The sequence below is a fragment of the Lissotriton helveticus genome, chromosome 1_1 (genome assembly GCF_964261635.1).
Source record: "Lissotriton helveticus chromosome 1_1, aLisHel1.1, whole genome shotgun sequence".
Taxonomy (NCBI): Eukaryota; Metazoa; Chordata; class Amphibia; order Caudata; family Salamandridae; genus Lissotriton; species Lissotriton helveticus.
In genome coordinates, this window is record NC_136057.1 from 2081075534 (window position 1) to 2081094737 (window position 19204).

The 19204-nt window shown below is 43.1% G+C and overlaps 1 protein-coding gene across 2 annotated transcripts in view; it reads left to right on the top strand.

Annotated features, from left to right (window-relative positions):
- The window catches only part of DDAH1 (dimethylarginine dimethylaminohydrolase 1), a 643682-nt gene that overhangs the window by 402339 nt on the left and 222139 nt on the right, over nt 1-19204 (top strand). For both annotated transcript variants that reach the window (XM_078645513.1, XM_078645519.1), the window contains exon 2: nt 4143-4242. In XM_078645513.1, the coding sequence (XP_078501639.1) occupies nt 4143-4242 (100 nt within the window). The remainder of the gene's footprint in view (nt 1-4142; nt 4243-19204) is intronic.

A 19204-nucleotide genomic window follows, 5' to 3' on the forward strand; every position in this document is an offset into this window, starting at 1 on the left:
TGGCTCCTGTCCTCCACTGCACAGCTTACAGAGGCACACCAACCAAGCCCTGGTTTTCGTTCACCCTCAAAATGGAAAAAAAGCATTGTAAGGCACTGGAACGTTAATTTGGGAGGGAATATAATTCAGTGAACAAAGAGTCCTTTAAAAAAGCACAAAAGGAATACTATGTGGCCATAATTAAAGCTAAACAAATCTACTAAGAAGAGCGATTTGGAAAGGTGGGTAAGAGCTCTAAAGAGATCTTTGCGATAGTTAAGAGCTTTATGACTCCATCAGCCTTCACATATTGCCAAGAGGCCTTGGTCAAAGGGTGTGAAAAGCTGGCAAGTTTTTTTTCATCGAAGACTCAAGTATTCAGACTAGCCTAGGAGCAGGCAGGACGCCGGCTGTAGATTCAGGACTTAAAGCTCCAAGCAAGGAGATTATAGAAAGTAGTATAAAGCTGAACTCCTTCGAAGTTACTTCTCTGGAGTGTTTTCTTAGAGCTCTTAAAACTATAAAGTCAGGCTCCCGGAATGACCATGCACCCCTAAGCTTCTCGTTGTCGGGGAAAAAATAATTAATCCAGTGATCACTGAGATTCTCAATACATCATTGAGAACAGCTACTGTTCACAGCAATAGGAAACAGGCTATGATTTTGCCATTCATAAAAAATCCAGAAGCAGATCCAGCTGCCCCATCTGTCTATAGGCATATCTCCCTATTACAGGCCCTCTCCAAAATCCTAGAGAATCAGGTGAATAGACAGCTGTTGAATATTGTGGAGGCTAACAGGTTTCTCCACCCTAGTCAATCGGGCATCAGAGCCCAACACAATACAGAAACAGCTTTAGTATAGGCATTGGAATTCATTAGTGGTAACCTGGATACAGAGGGCCAGCTGCACTAATATTATTGGACATATCAGCAGCGTTCGACACAGTCCTGCAAGCTCTCCTTTATGATCGTCTTCAGGATATAGGAGTGGCAGGGCAAGCTTGGAGCTGGTTAAAATCTTTCTTAGAAAATAGAAGCCAACAGGTTTGGATTTCCTCCTGTTCCACAAGTCTCCAAAAGGTGGATACAGGGGTCCCCCAGGGGTCGGCGTTCAGCCCTACACTTTTCAACATATGTCTCACCCCTTTGATCCAGTTAGTAGAAAAAGTAGGAGCAAAAGTGATATCCTATGCAGATGGTAGACAGTTGCTCTTCTCCTGGAACAAGGGAACAGAATTGACTAGCTCTCATATTACATTTTGTCTCAGTGCAGTCTTTCATTGGCTAGCAAAGCCGCAGTTGAAATGTAATGTGGCAAAAACTGAAATTCTCTCCGCTTTGGAGAGTTCTTGTCACAGTTCTGGCAAACTTTTTGGCCAAACGATGCAACCTCGCCTGATTTCAAAGAGATTTGGTAAAAAAAATTGAGGAATATGTTTGGGAATACACTGTCATTTGGTCCCCAAATTATTAGATTGGCTAAGACCTGCTTTGGGATTATGAGATCCCTAAAAACATTTCTGTCTTTCTTGTCTTCCCAGGCAAAGAAAACAGTTATCCAGGCATTGATTATGTCCCGAATCGAGTACGGAAATGCCCTTTATTTGATCCTTCCGGAATATCTCTTGCATAATATTCAGGTGGTCCAGAACGGGGCAGCATGACTTTTGCTTATTCTACCAAGGCAGGCGCGTATTAGGTCTCACCTTTGGGATCTCCATTAGCTGCCCATAAGGGAGAGATTGAAATTCAAGGCTATGATTTTGGTACATGCAGCCCTCTATTGTAAAGGACCTACTTATCTTAGTACCAAATTTATAACCCTCCACGACAGCTAAGATCCACAAAAAATATCTGACATGCATCCCCAGGATCCGGGGACAGAGAGCAGGTGGTAGATCGCTTTACTTTTCTGGGTGCATCTACCTGGAATTATCTCCCATTGGAATTATGCTCCATAAGAGACCCAGGGCTTTTTGAAAAAAAAACATTAAAACCTTTTTCATAATGCAGGCCTAACTTCTTCCTCTCCCACTTTCAGCTAGTACTGCGCGGGGACACTCCTTGGAGTAGCTTTGCGCAATGTAAATAGCATGCCGTATCATATCATAACACATTCGCATGAGCCCAGGGGGTCCCTTTGGGACCCTTTACCTTTTGTGATTTTTGATAAAGGAAGTTGTAGAGGAGGCAGAGGTGCAAACTCTCGAGCGAACTTTAATAAAAAACTTCTTTTTAAAATAATGTCAGTTTTGGCTGCATGTAAGAAAAAGAAAAAGAAAACTTTTTTTAATGTGATCAAAGACTTGTTGGCCTTCTACTGTACCGACAAACTTTGACTCATTCTTAACGACTAGATGCTGTAGTCCAAGTGTAAAAGTAAAGTATCAACATGCAATTTCTCTTCCAGATAGATAAAGGTTTAAAATGTTTGAAATGTTGAGCCAAAGAACTGGTGATGTTTTTTCAAATTAGTAAATATTATTGCTGGCCTTTTTGACTTAGAGATTGCAAGGGCTCATCCCAACATGCCAGGTATACATGTGATCAGCCCGAGGGAAAATTTCCAACTGTTTGTCAAACAGTGTCCCCAGTATCCTACTATATTCCGGAGAGATACAAAGGACCAGATCATATTTTTGTGCTTTACTTTGCATCACTCCATTCTTAGAAGGCATTGTTCATCAGCTTTATATTATCCTTTTTTCCTACCGCTTCCTCTGTTGTTTAGCATTCTGTACAGCCATCTCTATTTCACACTGGCTTTGAACTAATTTGCTTGTACAAAGGTGTGAGGATCTTTATTGAGAGACACAAAAGGCTCACCGAGGACCCCTTTACAGTACATTCATTTCCCATCCAGTAGGGCAATGCATTGTTACATGGGCTATGAGGCCCAGCTGAAAAGGATTACAAAGGGCCAACTCGCACTGCCAGTGGCAACAAAAAAATCAGACATATGTGGCACTCTTTATAATGCTGGTACCTGACATATCTTGTATGCCTCTCCCCAAGGGGAACCTTTATTTCCCTTTTTGGTTTTGTAATACATTTCGACAGCATCAAAAGGTGCCAAATTGTGCGCTCTGACATATATCTACCTATCACCAAAACAAATTTGAAAAGGTTCAATAGGAATGTAGAAGAAATGTCAGGCAATGTCTCTGAAAAGGCAGAGATCACTATGGTTTGGTTTTTAATCACTAGCCTAACAGATACCCAATGGTGATCTGAAATTGTCCCAGGTGGCTATTGATGGTTAAAATTAAAGTGGAGTTGTCAATATTTAATTTACACTTTAGGCGTTCTGAAGTTCCATCTGTTTTTTGAAAGAAGAGGAAGGGAACTATAACTTTGATCTTCACTCCTGTGACGGGAAAACCTAAACTCTGCTGCCTGACCCATCCACAAAACAAGGAACTTTGATCATTAAACTTGTTGCAATTATAGACATGCAACACCTACAGACTGCCTGCTTTACATATAAGTCCTTAGATATGGCCATGCCCAAATATCTTCCACACAGACGTGTTGTGTCAGGAGGAAAAAGAACTCTGAGAGACAAATTATGTCCATCACTTTAAATGTCCACATACACACACCAAAATGATAAGAGCTCGTTCTCTTGCAGCACGGCACAACTTTGGAGCTCCTTCCCAATAAGAATACGCCTGACCACATTTCTCAAAGTCTTCATCATTAGTCTAAAGAGAAATGTATTAGCCTCTTGCTGGCCCAGAACCTTGTTAGCACGCATGAGTGGATTTTCTCCATTAGATTGATATATATATATACGGCCTCTAATTTTGATGTAACTGGTATAATAAATGCCAATGTCTATTTTGCACTATGGAGTTTCTAATTTTGTATTCATAATATGTTTTTCCAGATATGTAGAGAGCATTAGCAACCTTGCGAGAACCAAGAAGCACCATGCAAAAATGTATAAATATTCGAATTTCATAAATATGTATTTGTTTGATCACTTTTGTGAAACCTTCTCCTTAGTCTCTTTCACAGATTTTATTTCCTTTCAACAATGTCAACATTACTATTATATTTGAAATGAAGAAAGGGTTATGGCCTACATTAGTACTGGCATACAATCTGTCTCTGCAATGTCGGTGTTAATCTAATGCATTCTGTACTTTTTTTTAACAGGTTGAAGAAATGAAAAAAGCTCTCCAAACACTTAATCTCAACGTGGTAGAGATGACAGATGAAAATGCAACATTGGAAGGTGGAGACGTGTTATTTACGGGTAAAATATGAATTCGATTACTTCTTCAGTGTTTGCACGATAGTAGCAAAATGTCTGTCACTTGGTTGTCCTCATATTGGGATAACACTTGCATTAATATACATGGTAAAGTCTCTCCTATTGTGCCTTACAGGGGTGTTGCAAGGAACCGGGGAGTTTCATGATAGTACACAGTAAAGAAGTAGAAGTCTAAGGGCCTGATTTCGAGTCTGGCGATTTCGCGGTGGCAGTACATGTCTGCCGCATTACGACTTTGAAAGTCGGTGTGGCGGAGTACCACCAGCTGCGCCAGAGAACAATTGTTCCCTGGTGGAGCCGCATCTGCGCCACAATGTAAGGTTCTCAAGGGACTGCACCAGTCCCGCTGAGCATATTATAAGTTCTGCCACTGCCAGCCATTGAAAAGGCTGGCGGTGGAGGAACAGAGGGGGCCCTACAAGGCTCCCATGGCCCCCCTCCGCCATTTGGATACATTAAGGGGGCAAATCATGTGCTCAGCCTATCTAATAATAATAATAATAATAAAAGCATCTTGTATAGCGCCTGGTTACACTAGGAACAGTGTGTCCCCGCGCTGTATAAACAAAGGACTGGGCCGCTCCCGAGAGAAAAAGAGAATAGAAGTTGGGAGGCAAAGAACGGAAACTCATAGCTTCTGTATACCTCAAAGGTTCCAGCACATAATGGACCATCTATACCGTACTGGAATTTTTTTGCTGTTCACATTGCGGTGCCTGTTTTTCAGGCACCGCCATGAGAAAGGCGAAGGACCGTCTGCCGTACACAAGTTCAACTTGTTATACGGCAGGCGGTCCGTGCACGTGTTTGCGCAGCTGTGCCGGCGGACAGGCGGCGCATCTATGCCAAACTCGTAATGAGTTCCTAATCTCTTTTACAATGTCATGAACTTAAGAGGTGGCTTGCAATATTGTTTCTACCGTTGTTGGTGGATATTATTTTCTTATAATACATGGCGCCGTCATACCACTTAACTCCTTCTCTGTGCTCCCTCTGATACAAGAGTTGTTATTGAAGATTTGTTTGAAAGTGTTCAATCAGGTTTGTCGAAATAAGCAGTTTAGAATCTGTTTTCTGAAGATTTATGTAAGCCTCTTTGAAAGCTTGCTCTGGGCCTACAGTTTATACTAACAAGCAGATAGGTTCAGCCTGTTCTGGTTTTCATCGGGGCTCTAACAAAACAGAGAATTGTAAATGTTTTCACCTCTGTTAATCATGGTTAACTGTGGGAGAAAGATAATCCATAGGAAAGGCAACAGCAATTGAATTAAGTGTTTAACTGTTTCTGCTCAGTGGGCTGCTTTTCATCAATGTACTGACTATGGTATGAGGTGTTGTAACGTCAGAACTGAACTGTGTACAGCTTTAACAGTACAGATGTGATGACATTTTCTTATTGCAAGTAAGTACACATCTGAAATCAATATAAAATGTACAGGTGTTTACACAGGGACTGCAGGCTGGCGTGTTTCACTTTGTTCTTAGCATCTGTTACAGTCCTGCATAGTTTCCAAGTTATAGATACCCAAATGATGGACGGAATACAGAAATAATCAAACATTCACCTCCAGTCAAGAGATCTGAGTTAAATCCATCATTCTTTTGCTCACCATGCCACCCCAGTTTAAATCCAGCGATATGCACATCCCTCTTGACCCTGCTTCTCATGGGAACAGTCCAGCCCCAACTGCCAAGCCAAGTCCTCCCTGGACTAGAAACAAGCATCCTGGGGCTGGTTTTTGGGTATCACCCCTCATCTGCCAGGTTAGCTTGAATCCAGTGGCACCGTGAGCCTGTACTCACTTCTTGGTTGACCCGGCACACTTAGGGTTAGAAAGCAAAAGATACACAAACGATGGACGGAATGCAGAACAAATCAAACATTCACCCTCAGTTAAGGCCAGTTGTGATGTATTTCTCCAGTCCTGTTTTTTTCGTTGCATTCATGCCTTGACTCTTGTTTATCCAGTTTTAAAACAGGTGCCAGAATGCAAAGAAAATACCTGGACTGGAGCACCTACTCACACGTGGACCTGAGAAACTTGGCACCTATACTATTTAAGTGCTAATAAATTAAATTTTTTTCCCCATTTTACTAGTGTTCGCTGAAAGAGTAGGCTAAACTGTTCAAGTCGCCCTATCTACTATTTTTCGAATATCAGCTGAAAGCACTGCTAGAAACACGAGGGGTGTCAAATTACCAGTATAGCCACCCTGGTACCCTCAGCAACTAATGCATTGCACCTGCAGCCACTGTGACTCTATTCAGTAACACTTGCACCATTTGTGCCTGCTCTCACTGCTGTAGCACCTACTGCACCTGCACCCACCATGTCTAAATCCACCACCACTCCAATGATACTGCACCCACTGTGTTTGCATATGCAAGAACCTCATGTGCATACAGCCGCATGACCCCACTGTATTTTCACCTGCCACACCCATCTACAAAAACTGCGCCTTCACCCTTTGTCACCTGCAATTTGGATTGATGCATATGCTCATTATGACTAGTGTAAATTGGGTTCGTGAGGAGCACTCCGTGTTTTACTCAGATTTATTAATTATTCTAATGGTGCTGCGACTATTAAGGATAGTCACTCCTTGGGTAAATCATAAGTTATGATAGGTTTTTGTGCCCACCTAGTCGCGCACTGTTCACCTGGTGCTCCGCACCTTATTTATATGTGTTTATAACTCCACACTATAAACCATCTGTTTTCTTCATTAACACATTTGCTTTTAATCATTCAATTTTCTATAACATTTTCTTCTTTGTTATTCTCAATATTCATAACAGTATTCATTTATATTCTTTGCTTTGCACATAACATATTTTCTTGTATACATTTGAACAATTGACATGACATGTATAATCATTCGTTCATTGATGAGCCCAATGCATTTCGGCACCTATGTGGCGCCTTCATCAGGGGCGACTCTGCAGAATAAAAATAAAAAATACTTTGTGTGAGTGTTTTATGTTGCATTAAACATGGGGGTTCACGTGAGTGTATTATGTTTTGTTCATACCTGAAAGTAACAACTGCTCTGCGTTGTTATGTCTGTGCAAGTATTCACCTCGATCGCTAGTGTTCTGTTTAAACAAAATAAGAGCCCATCTTTAGCTGTCTGTATAATGGGTGATGTTGACAAAATTTAGCCTCTTCTACTGTAAACATACCTTATTCTTTTCGTCAGCAGACTCTGTAACAATAAATGTAGACATCCTTAAAAGTCCACTTCTGCCTCAATAATACAAAAGACATAACCAAAAGGAGTCCGCACCCTACCTTATCTTCGTTATTTTACATCCGTCTAGAAAAAGTCAGAGAAGATACCACGTGATTACTCCCGTGTTCAAAAGACTACCCTAGAACTCGCACTCAATAAAATGCTGCCCGTACCTGTGTTTTCGGAATTATCTTGCCCGTCAAAGTAACCGCAGCCCTGTGCTTGCTTCTGTATTGCCTCCGCTCACGGTCCAAATGTTACTTAAACTCCGCGAACTCCGCGCGGTTGCTTAACTCTAGAAATGAAAGACGGACTTTCTAAGTAGATATGGCTCAATAAACAGGTCTCGGTCGGCGCCATCTTAATATGGTGAATTACGACAGCAAGCTGATACTATATACAACGTTATTTGCTAATCATGAATTATAGTTCATAAGTCACCATTAAATCCTATGTGTCTCTGTAATAACAAACCGGTATTTACTATGCCATCACGATCTATGTTTAAAAAGAACTCCACTTGTGTTATTCATTTCATTTAGACATAGAAATGAATAACACAAGTGGAGTTCTTTTTAAACATAGATCGTGATGGCATAGTGAATACCAGTTTGTTATTACAGAGACACATAGGATTTAATGGTGACTTATGAACTATAATTCATGATTAGCAAATAACGTTGTATATAGTATCAGCTTGCTGTCGTAATTCACCATATTAAGATGGTGCCGACCGAGACCTGTTTATTGGGCCATATCTACTTAGAAAGTCCGTCTTTCATTTCTAGAGTTAAGCAACCGCGCGGAGTTTGCGGAGTTTAAGTAACATTTGGACCGTGAGCGAAGGCAATACAGAAGCAAGCATAGGGCTGCGGTTACTTTGACGGGCAAGATAATTCCGAAAACACAGGTACGGGCAGCATTTTATTGAGTGCGAGTTCTAGGGTAGTCTTTTGAACACGGGAGTAATCACGTGGTATCTTCTCTGACTTTTTCTAGACGGATGTAAAATAACAAAGATAAGGTAGGGTGCGGACTCCTTTTGGTTATGTCTTTTGTATTATTGAGGCAGAAGTGGACTTTTAAGGATGTCTACATTTATTGTTACAGAGTCTGCTGACGAAAAGAATAAGGTATGTTTACAGATTAGAAGAGGCTACATTTTGTCAACATCACCCATTATACAGACAGCTAAAGATGGGCTCTTATTTTGTTTAAACAGAACACTAGCGATCGAGGTGAATACTTGCACAGACATAACAACACAGAGCAGTTGTTACTTTCAGGTATGAACAAAACATAATACACTCACGTGAACCCCCATGTTTAATGAAACATAAAACACTCACACAAAGTATTTTTTATTTTTATTCTGCAGAGTCGCCCCTGATGAAGGCGCCACATAGGTGCCGAAATGCATTGGGCTCATCAATGAACGAATGATTATACATGTCATGTCAATTGTTCAAATGTATACAAGAAAATATGTTATGTGCAAAGCAAAGAATATAAATGAATACTGTTATGAATATTGAGAATAACAAAGAAGAAAATGTTATAGAAAATTGAATGATTAAAAGCAAATGTGTTAATGAAGAAAACAGATGGTTTATAGTGTGGAGTTATAAACACATATAAATAAGGTGTGGAGCACCAGGTGAACAGTGCGCGACTAGGTGGGCACAAAAACCCATCATAACTTAACATTATGACTAGTGCACATACCCATGACAGGAAGGTACAGTGGCAAGTATACTCTGGAACAGTCACTGAGAGAGACACAGACATTGAAGCATTAGAGGACACAACATCAGAGAACGTAATAGCATTACCAATTGCTGTATCTGTGGTTAAAGGCCATCTACCTAAGTTATAGGTCAGTCCATCTGGCTATAGAAAAAGTCCTTAAACTAAATTCAAAATTGAAATTTTTGCTCTGAGCCCTCCCCTAAGCAAAATGTTTTGAATTCGAACCCCTCCAAAACTTTGTGGCAAGAATTGGGAGAGCAGGACGGGCATGGCTGTGCAAAAAATGCAGGCTTTAGGAGATCACTTCAGGGTTACTTTTCTGTAGCTCATAATCCACACCAAACAAAAATGAAAAATGACCCAAAAATACTGCACCCCATAATTGGGGTGTTGTGAGTCCCTCATACTCATTGGCCATAATACACCTGCACCTGTTGCACAAATGATAACCACAGTGGCGGCTCCTCCGCAATGGCGGATGAGCATTGCCCCCCTGCCTGGCGCAGAGCCATCAAAAGCCTTTTGCCAGCTTGTTCATTGCGGGGTGGGGCATGGGAAGGGGAAGGGGAGTGCTTGTGCACTCCCTAGTCCCTAAGGGCCCATGTGTGTTTGCCGGCTGTCTCAGGCCGACCAAAACACATATGTGCTCTTAGATTTTCTGTACCCCAGCTGCATTGTGCAGCCGGGCTGGAGAAACCCCACTGACTCCCTGGTCTGAGCAGGGCATCTTTTCTGCCTGCTCAGACCAATCCCTGCACTGCTCTTCTGCAGCACAGGGAGTGACTGGGAGTTTGTCCCAGGGGCTGCTGAGACCCAGGAAACGAGAAGCAGGAGCAATGCGATGCGGAAGTCGGCCGGCAGCGTCAGGTAAGTTATTTTAATTATAATGAATACCCCCATGCTCACTCTCCCCCACCACGCTACCCTCACCCACCCCACCACTGTTTGTTACTGGGCCACAACTGTATAAAAACTGCCCTAAGTAGCAGGCTATCTCCACTGCCTCTTTCTTCCCTTCCCCATAACGCTTGATCATCACTTCAATCTCAAAATAGGCTCCTGTTGCTTTCAGAATAGAAATGATCTCACACATGCTGTCTCCAAGTTTTGCAGCAAGGGTGCCCTTGGCCCTAATGTTTGAAAGAAAAATAAGTAGCCATGCCTCTTTTTAAAGTAAGACAGTCATAATTGTGATGCAGTGGGTCTCTCAGATCCCTTGGCCCCAGTGCTACTGCATCTCCTTCCGTAATGATAGCTAATGCCTTGCAAAGTGGGCTGCTTCTGTGCCCTTTGGAAAAAACCTGGACTACCATGTAGCCACATCCCCCTCTCTGCCATCTCTTTGAGGCCCAAACTAAGGTGCCTCTTCTGCTTCAGTTTCCCCCTCCCTTTGATCAAGACTGTAATCTCTATGACTCTATCCATGGATTTTTCTCCTTTCCTTCTTCTCCTGGGCCATTTGTCTGTGGCACCAGGGGTCCAGAAGATCAGGACTGTACATCTGACTGCAACCCTACTGACCACCTCCCTCCCACAGGCCGGGACACACATTTTACAAAACAAAAATAGCTGTCCCCAGGGCCGGACCGGGAATAGAAACCGACCCTGGCAAACTGCTCAGTTGCCCCTCCCTGGGGTGAGGGGAGTGCAGCCGAGCAGTTTGCGAGGGCCAGTTTCGGCCGATTTTGTTACTGGGGCTGATATTGCCGACCCCCGGTAACAAAAACGGCCCCCAGGGGCCCAAAATCCGGCCCCCACCCTATCGGCCTACCAGGGAAACGCCAGTGCCCGCTATGGCCAGTCCGGCCCTGACTGTCCCTGAATGGCTAATGCTGACCTTGAGGTACCTCTGCCTGGAAGCGAAAGAGAGAAGGGGGAAAAGAGAGTTAAAGAAGAAACAAGCCTTCTCACCAGGTTTGTATTGATGGAGTCACCTAAAGCGTCATGGTGACAAAGAATTATTCTTTTTGAGAGGTAATGTAAGGGTGTTATAGGATATTTTCTATAGTGAGTCAATTTAATGGACAATTATAAACATGTTTGCACAAGGTATAGTCTCTTTACTTATTGTTAAAATGTACATCTTCAAAGCACTTGTCTTATCTTAAACACTACGTCATAAGTGGAATGAGCTCTACCCTGTTCAAGCCATTATGTGGTAGGAACCTAAATAAGATCACAGCTGTCGGCTAGAAACAGGCCCTGAATTTTCTATTGCAGCCAAGGATCGCTCTTTCACTTTTTCTGCAGAAGGCTTTCAAGACTGGGTTAAGACATCTCTGGACACTGTTGCTCCCTTTAAAACCAACGCTGTGGTCAGAAGTAAGAGGAAATGGAGGGCAAGCCCATGCTCTAGTGAAAAAGAGAAGCACATAGCACTACTTTTGGACCTTAAACAGGCCATAATACAGACTAAAGAATTTGTCTTTACCGAGAATGTTAGGACAGCAAATAATTCTCCCAAACTGTTGTTTAAAGTAGTGAATGAGGTATCAGAACCCCCATTCAGTGGACGCTCGAAGCTTCTCAAGAGTATTGCGACAAAGTTACAAGATATTTCTTCAAGATAAAGTTTTCAACATCTTTCAGAATTTCAAGCCGCCTTCTGCAGATAAAACCCTTTGTGATAAATCTGCTTTTGGCTCCCCTGATAATCCCCTGTCAGCCTTCCCTCCTATCTCTGTCCAACGGACCAAGAAATAATTGCTGAGTTTAGAATCAGGGTACCCATCTGATCCCTGCATGCCCAAAATGTTACAACTTGCCCCGTATCCGATTGCTAAATTTTTACAGAAGATGTTTAATTGCTTGCTTCAATCAGGCATTTTTCCTGCTATTTGGAAGGAAGCTATTGTTTCTCCGCTCTTCAAGAAAGCCAATGCTGATCCAGAAGATATGAAAAATCTTTGTCCCATTTCCCTGTTGCTGGCTCCTGCTAAGATTCTAGGAAAATGTATTAATCAGGAGCTAATGAAGTTTATGAAAAATCAGGGGATCCTTGATCCTTTTCAAAACGGATTTCATGCCAGCCATAGTACAGAGACAGCCCTTATATTGGTCACAGACAGCATCCGTGCCCAGGTTGATTGGGTGGAGTGGCTATCTTGACCTGTCAGAACCATTCGATACCATCTCGCCTGCACAGATGGTTCAGCGTCTGCAGCAAGCTAGGGTTAGCGGGACAGTCCTTCAGCTTCTCCATTACTTTTTGTCAAACAGGGTGCAAACTGTCAGCTGAGGCATTTTGAAGGCAAGGGCATTCAGTCTCCCGTGTGGGGTTCCCTAGTGCTCATCTTTGAGCCCAAAACTTTTTTATCTTCATGTGGCCCTCTGGCTGACCTGGTGTGCTCATTCGGGTTTCAAGTGCTGTTATATGCAGACAATACTCCGATTATTTGATCTATTTCTGACAACCTGCCTTTGGTGGCGGATAGGTTCAGTCAGTGCATTTCCAGCATTATCTGCTGGATGAAAGATAATTCACTGAAGATTAATGCAGACAAGACTGAACTGCTGGTGTTTGGCTCTCAAAACTCCATATGGTCCAACGCCTTGTCCCAGATGTCTGCAGAATCCTCCCCACCCCTGTCCAGTCAGCTAAAAACTTTGGGTCGTCTTTGATAACAATCTAAGTTTTGATGCACAGGTCAGTCATATTACTAGCACTTGTTTTTACATCATCAGGACCCTGAAAAAGATCTTTCCTTACATTACATCAGAACTGCACTAGGCAGTTACCATCGCCCTTGTCACATCACGGTTGGACTACTGTAATGCCCTATACCTTAACATCAATAGCTCCTCAGCTCCTGAACAAACTTCAGGTCGTACAGAGTGCAGCAGCCCATCTTATTCTGAACATACCAAACAACGTCCCTCTGTCAGAGAAGGGATTTGTTCCATTCATTGGCTACCACTCGGGGCCAAACTTCTTTCAAGGCGCTTTAGTTTTTTAACGCTCTTCATCACAAGGGACCTAGCCGAATGAATGAACTCTTTCATTGGTAAATTCCTGGCAGACCACTCAGATCCTCAGGTTGTAAAAAACTCAGGATCCCCAGATTTTGGAAGACTAGATTGGGTGGACGATCCTTCTTTGTGGCCGCCACCAAACTGTGAAATACTCTGCCCACCTATATCTCAGAACAGCAAAGGACACACAAATGATAGACGGAATGAAGAGCAAATCAAACATTCACCCGCAGTCAAGAGATCTGGGTTAATTCCATTGTTCTTTTGCTCACCATGCCTCCTCAGTTTAGACCCAGCCATATGCAAATCAGTCCTGACCCTATGCATTATGGTAATTGCCCAACCTGAACTGCCATGCCAGGCCCTCCCTGTACCAGAAACAAGCATCCTCGGAACAGTTTTGGGGCATCACCCCATATCAGCCAGGCTAGCTTGAATCCAGTGGCACAGTGATCCCGGGACCAACGTCAGGGCATACCTGGTGCACTTAGGGTGAGAAGGCAAAAGACTCACAGATGATAGACGGAATGCAGAGCGAATGAAACATTCACCCCATGGCAATAGATCTGGGTTAATTCCAGGGTTCTTTTGCTCACCATGCCACCCCAGTTTAGACCCAGCCATATGCAAATCAGTCTTCACCCTGTGACTTGTGGCAACAGTCCAGCCTGAACTGTCAAGCCAGGGCCTCCCTGGACCAGAAACAAGCATCATGGGACCAGTTTTGGGGCATCACCCTTCATCAGCCAGGCTAGCTTGAATCCAGTGGCATAGTGAGCTCGGGACCTACGCCTGGGTATTACCGGCACATATAGGGCGAGAAAGCAAAAGACACACAGATGATGAATGGAATGAAGAGCAAATCAAACATTCACCGGCAGTCAAGAGATCTGGGTAAATTCCATCATTCTTTTGCACACCATTCCACCCCAGTTTAGACCCAGCCATATGCAAATCAGTCTTGACCCTGTGCCTCGTGGGAACAGTCCAGCCTGAACTGCCAAGCCAGGTCCTCCGTGGACTGGAAACAAGCATCCTGGAGCCGGTTTCGGGGCATCACCCCTCATCAGCCAAGGCAGCATGAATCCAGTGGCACAGTGAGCCTGGGACCCACGTCTGGGCATACCCGGCGCTCTTAGGGCGAGAAAGCAAAAGACACACAGATGATGGTATGAATGCAGAGCAAATCAATCGCTCACCCCCAATCAAGAGATCTGGGTTAATTCTATTGTTCTTTTCCTCACCATGCCACCCCAGTTTAGACCCAGCTATATGCAAATCAGTCTTGACCCTCTGCCTCATGGGAACAGCCCTGCCTGATCTGCCAATCAAGGTCCTCCCTGGATTAGAAACAAGTATCCTGGGACCGGTTTTGGGGCATCACACCTCCTCAGCCAAGCTAGGTTGAATCCAGTAGCATAGTAAGCGTCTGGGCATACCCGGCGCACTTAGGGCGAGAAATCTAAAGACACATTGATGATGGACAGAATGCAGAGCAAATCAAACATTCAACCCCAGTCAAGAGTTCTTGGTTAATTCCATTGTTCTTTTGCTCACCTTTCTACCCCAGTTTAGACCCAGCCTTAACCCTGTGCCTCATGGGAACAGTCTAGCCTAATCTGCCAAGCCTGGTCCTCCCTGGACCGAAAACAAGCATCCTGGAACCGGTTTTGGGGCATCACCCTTCATCAGACAGGCTAGCTTGAATTCAGTGGCACAGTGAGCCTGGGACCCACGTCTGGGCATATCCAACACACTTAGTGCGAGAATGCAAAAGACACACAGATGATGGACAGAATGCAGAGCAAATCAAACATTCACCCCCAGTCAAAAGATCTGGGTTAATTCCATTGTTCTTCCACCGACATCTCATTAGCAGATTCTCTTATGTGCTTTAAGAAACATCTGATAACCTGGTCTTTTTCTTTTCAGAATCCTGATTCTTAGCTGATCTTCTCCGCTGATTTTGCACCTTTGGATTTTAGTGCGCTCTATAAATTCTGTCCTATCTATCCTATTTTGTGGCTGACTAGTTTATCTTGTGTGTAATACTATTGTAAAAAAATGACTTACGTATTCCCAGTTCTTTCGGTCAGAAGATAGGTTCTCATAGCACAATAAATACACAATTCACTGTTCCCCACTGTGGTCTCTGACTCTCTGGACACCTGCAGTAATCGCATTAGCCAGCTGGGGTTTAATAATGTAAAAGAGTACATTTCCCACTAACTTGCATTTATTTTAATTGAAGCTGTGCATGCATTACTTTATATGCACTTACTTGAAGGTGAAAAAACAAAATACCTAATAGGATATTTTGTTCTTTTTAGCCATGTCTTTGACCCAGCCACCCCATTCACTGGCCATGTCACTGGACTCTCAGGAATAAAGATCCCACACTTTGTTATGCACTTCACGGATTGCAGAGAAATAAAGAGAGCCTGGAAACTTTCACTTCCAGGCCATCTTCATATACAAGTAATTGCAGAAACATTTGCCCCCCAAGGGAATACATATATAGGCACACATAGGGATGCCGAAAGTTTGAAGACCTCTGCTCTACAACTAGTATCAATATCCAAATCGTCCACTATTTTTGAATTAGCTAAAGACTGCAACATTGGAACTTCCAAACCACAGTATGTTGCAATAAAAAATGGAAGGTGGCGATACAAGAAGTGAGCAATGGTAAATGTAACTATGTTACCAATGCTAGAAATTGGCCCTGGCTTTTAGGTTGATAGGCCTTATTGTTTTTTGTTTTCTAATTATTGCAGCAAGTTATTTCACAACAATAAATTGATTGATAATACTTAATTTTGGCAGCAAGAACAGTCATAAAGCACAATACAAGACATTAGAACATCATTAAAACATAATTACATCCTCGCCTGCACTCAGAATTCATAAACAACAGATAAATAAATGCAAGATAAAAATTGACAACAAAAAACATTAAGTAGCAAAAACACCAGGGTTAAAATTCCACACAGTGGGATTCAGAAGCTTTAACAAGCCCATCGGACAGATGCCCATATGTTTGCATCTGATCAAGTGACCAAGTGCAACTTGGGGTGCGTATGGGTTTAAAACCCGTCTGTTTTCTTTTGGCAATTGCACACTTTAAAAAAGAGCAAATGCTGCTGCAATGAGTGAGAGGGTTTAGCTGTTGCAGGTCTGACAAGAACACACAATGTTGTTTAAATGCCCCTCACACACCAACAGGCCCCTTGGTGTCATGCTTCATCATCGGGGCCTTCGCACCCCTCTACGGGATGCGGCGTGCTACGACTCGCGAATACGCAGGAGCACTTGACGTGAACTATGTGTGGGGGTGTGTGTTTTTAACAAGGATGTGAGTGAGGTGAGGTGAAAAAAGTGGGTGGTTAAAAAATACCTGGCACGTGGGAAGAAAAAAACTTTATTAAATCCCCGGCTGGTATTATTAAAATTTAAAGTGCAGGGCGTGGTTATAAAAAGATACGTATTAGGGTATCAAACCACTGTATTAAAAGTCAACATGTTTCGGAGGTCAGAGCCCCCTTCTTCAGGACAAGGGTGTATGCACTTACCCTCCCCTTACTCACATGTAAAATGTAAAAGTGAAAAATAAAATTACCACAATGTGTAATGTTCCTCACAATGTTATATGTAAGTGAGTGTAGTTGCGCCCAGTTGGCGTAAGAACCTGTGGAAACAAAATCATATATAAACAGACAGTTTATCACAGTTTTAGAGGAGAAGGATAATGCTTCTCTGAAAAAACATCAGGTGAAACCAAAAAATAATTGGAACCTGGAAGAAGAAAGAAAAAAGACACTACACACATATACACACGCATACCAACACAAATTGCTGCTCAGATGGAATATGAGCAGAACAAAGAGAACAAAAGATCTTACTTAAAGTTCACAACTAGAGGACTTCATGAGCCTTTAACGTATATTGGGGAATCCTTTCCTAATCAGAAACCTAGGAAATCAAAGGTTCAGCAAATCAGTGGAAGAACTCAAGCATCTGAGCGCCACAAGAACAATGTACAACTGCTTCTCAAAATGGTCTCATAACTCACGGTTACAGCAACAACAAATCGCCTGCCATCCCTCAACGCGGCTCCGATGAAGTGAGCAGCAGAGGGATTCGGGCCTTTAAATACGCTTGTCTGGGGGTAATTAGTGAGGGTTAATTGATTAATGCAAAACGGTACAAGCCCAAATACGGAGAGATATCACCAAATACCCGGTAATGCGCTAACGTCCTACACTGATCCTTCGTGCATGCGCACAACAGAGTACAGCCGGCGCATGCGCGATAGACTGATCTAATGCGCATGCGCACATGCAAACGCTTTGTAAAAGACGCGAAGCTAGCGGTATCATATTGAAATGCTTGGAAGTGGATGGCAAGATCTAATGCGCATGCGCACCTGCAAATGCTTCGTGAAGGACGCGAGGCTTGCGGTATATATTGGAATGCTTGGAAATGAATGGAAAATGGCCTATTTAAACCCAAAAAAACAAAAATAAGGCAGGGATAAGGTGTTATGGCCAGTAGACAAAAAGAGGATTACCCTATTTCAGGGGTGTGCCTACCATTTCCGTAGTTGTTCTCACGGGTGTGTTTCACATATAATAATTCTTAAGAGGAAATTTTAAGAAAGACTGTGGTGAGAGAGGTTAAGGTCAGCTCCAGAAAGGGTTCAACATCCATCAAAATCGATGGTACCACGTTGAGCTGATGTGTATAACCCTATTGGTCCACACACAATTATTAAGTAACCATATGAGTATATTGACCAAAGCTCATTGTAAAGGGTGGGCAGATCGAGTGTTTATCTAAGAAGGTTCCATGGAATGGAATCATTCAGTCCAGTGGTGTCGGTCCCCAACCGAAACACCCACCGTTGTTCTTTTTCCAGCAGACCTGTCTCTGAGGGCAATTGTTCAATAACTGTCCACTGCAGCTCATTCACACAGTGTTGATTTTCAATATAATGGGTTGACATTTTGGTAGTTTGTTTCTTGCACCTGATGTTGCTCTTGTGTTCATTTAACCTGACCCTAACAGGTCTGGTGGTCATGCCCACATATTCCTTTCCACATGGGCAGGTAATTAAGTAAACTACATTTTTGCTGTTGCAGTTAGTAAATGCCCGCTGTTCCCATGTGGTGCCATTGGAAAAGATTAGGTTCTGCGTCCTTTTTGTGAGGTGGCAGTTATTACAGTTTCCACATGGGTAGTGCCCATGTAAGCCTTGCAACCTCGTCTGATCCTTGACCGGGGGGGGCCAATAGGGTTATACACATCAGCTCAACGTGGTACCATCGATTTTGATGGATGTTGAACCCTTTCTGGAGCTGACCTTAACCTCTCTCACCACAGTCTTTCTTAAAATTTCCTCTTAAGAATTATTATATGTGAAACACACCCGTGAGAACAACTACGGAAATGGTAGGCACACCCCTGAAATAGGGTAATCCTCTTTTTGTCTACTGGCCATAACACCTTATCCCTGCCTTATTTTTGTTTTTTTGGGTTTAAATAGGCCATTTTCCATTCATTTCCAAGCATTCCAATATATACCGCAAGCCTCGCGTCCTTCACGAAGCATTTGCAGGTGCGCATGCGCATTAGATCTTGCCATCCACTTCCAAGCATTTCAATATGATACCGCTAGCTTCGCGTCTTTTACAAAGCGTTTGCATGTGCGCATGCGCATTAGATCAGTCTATCGCGCATGCGCCGGCTGTACTCTGTTGTGCGCATGCACGAAGGATCAGTGTAGGACGTTAGCGCATTACCGGGTATTTGGTGATATCTCTCCGTATTTGGGCTTGTACCGTTTTGCATTAATCAATTAACCCTCACTAATTACCCCCAGACAAGCGTATTTAAAGGCCCGAATCCCTCTGCTGCTCACTTCATCGGAGCCGCGTTGAGGGATGGCAGGCGATTTGTTGTTGCTGTAACCGTGAGTTATGAGACCATT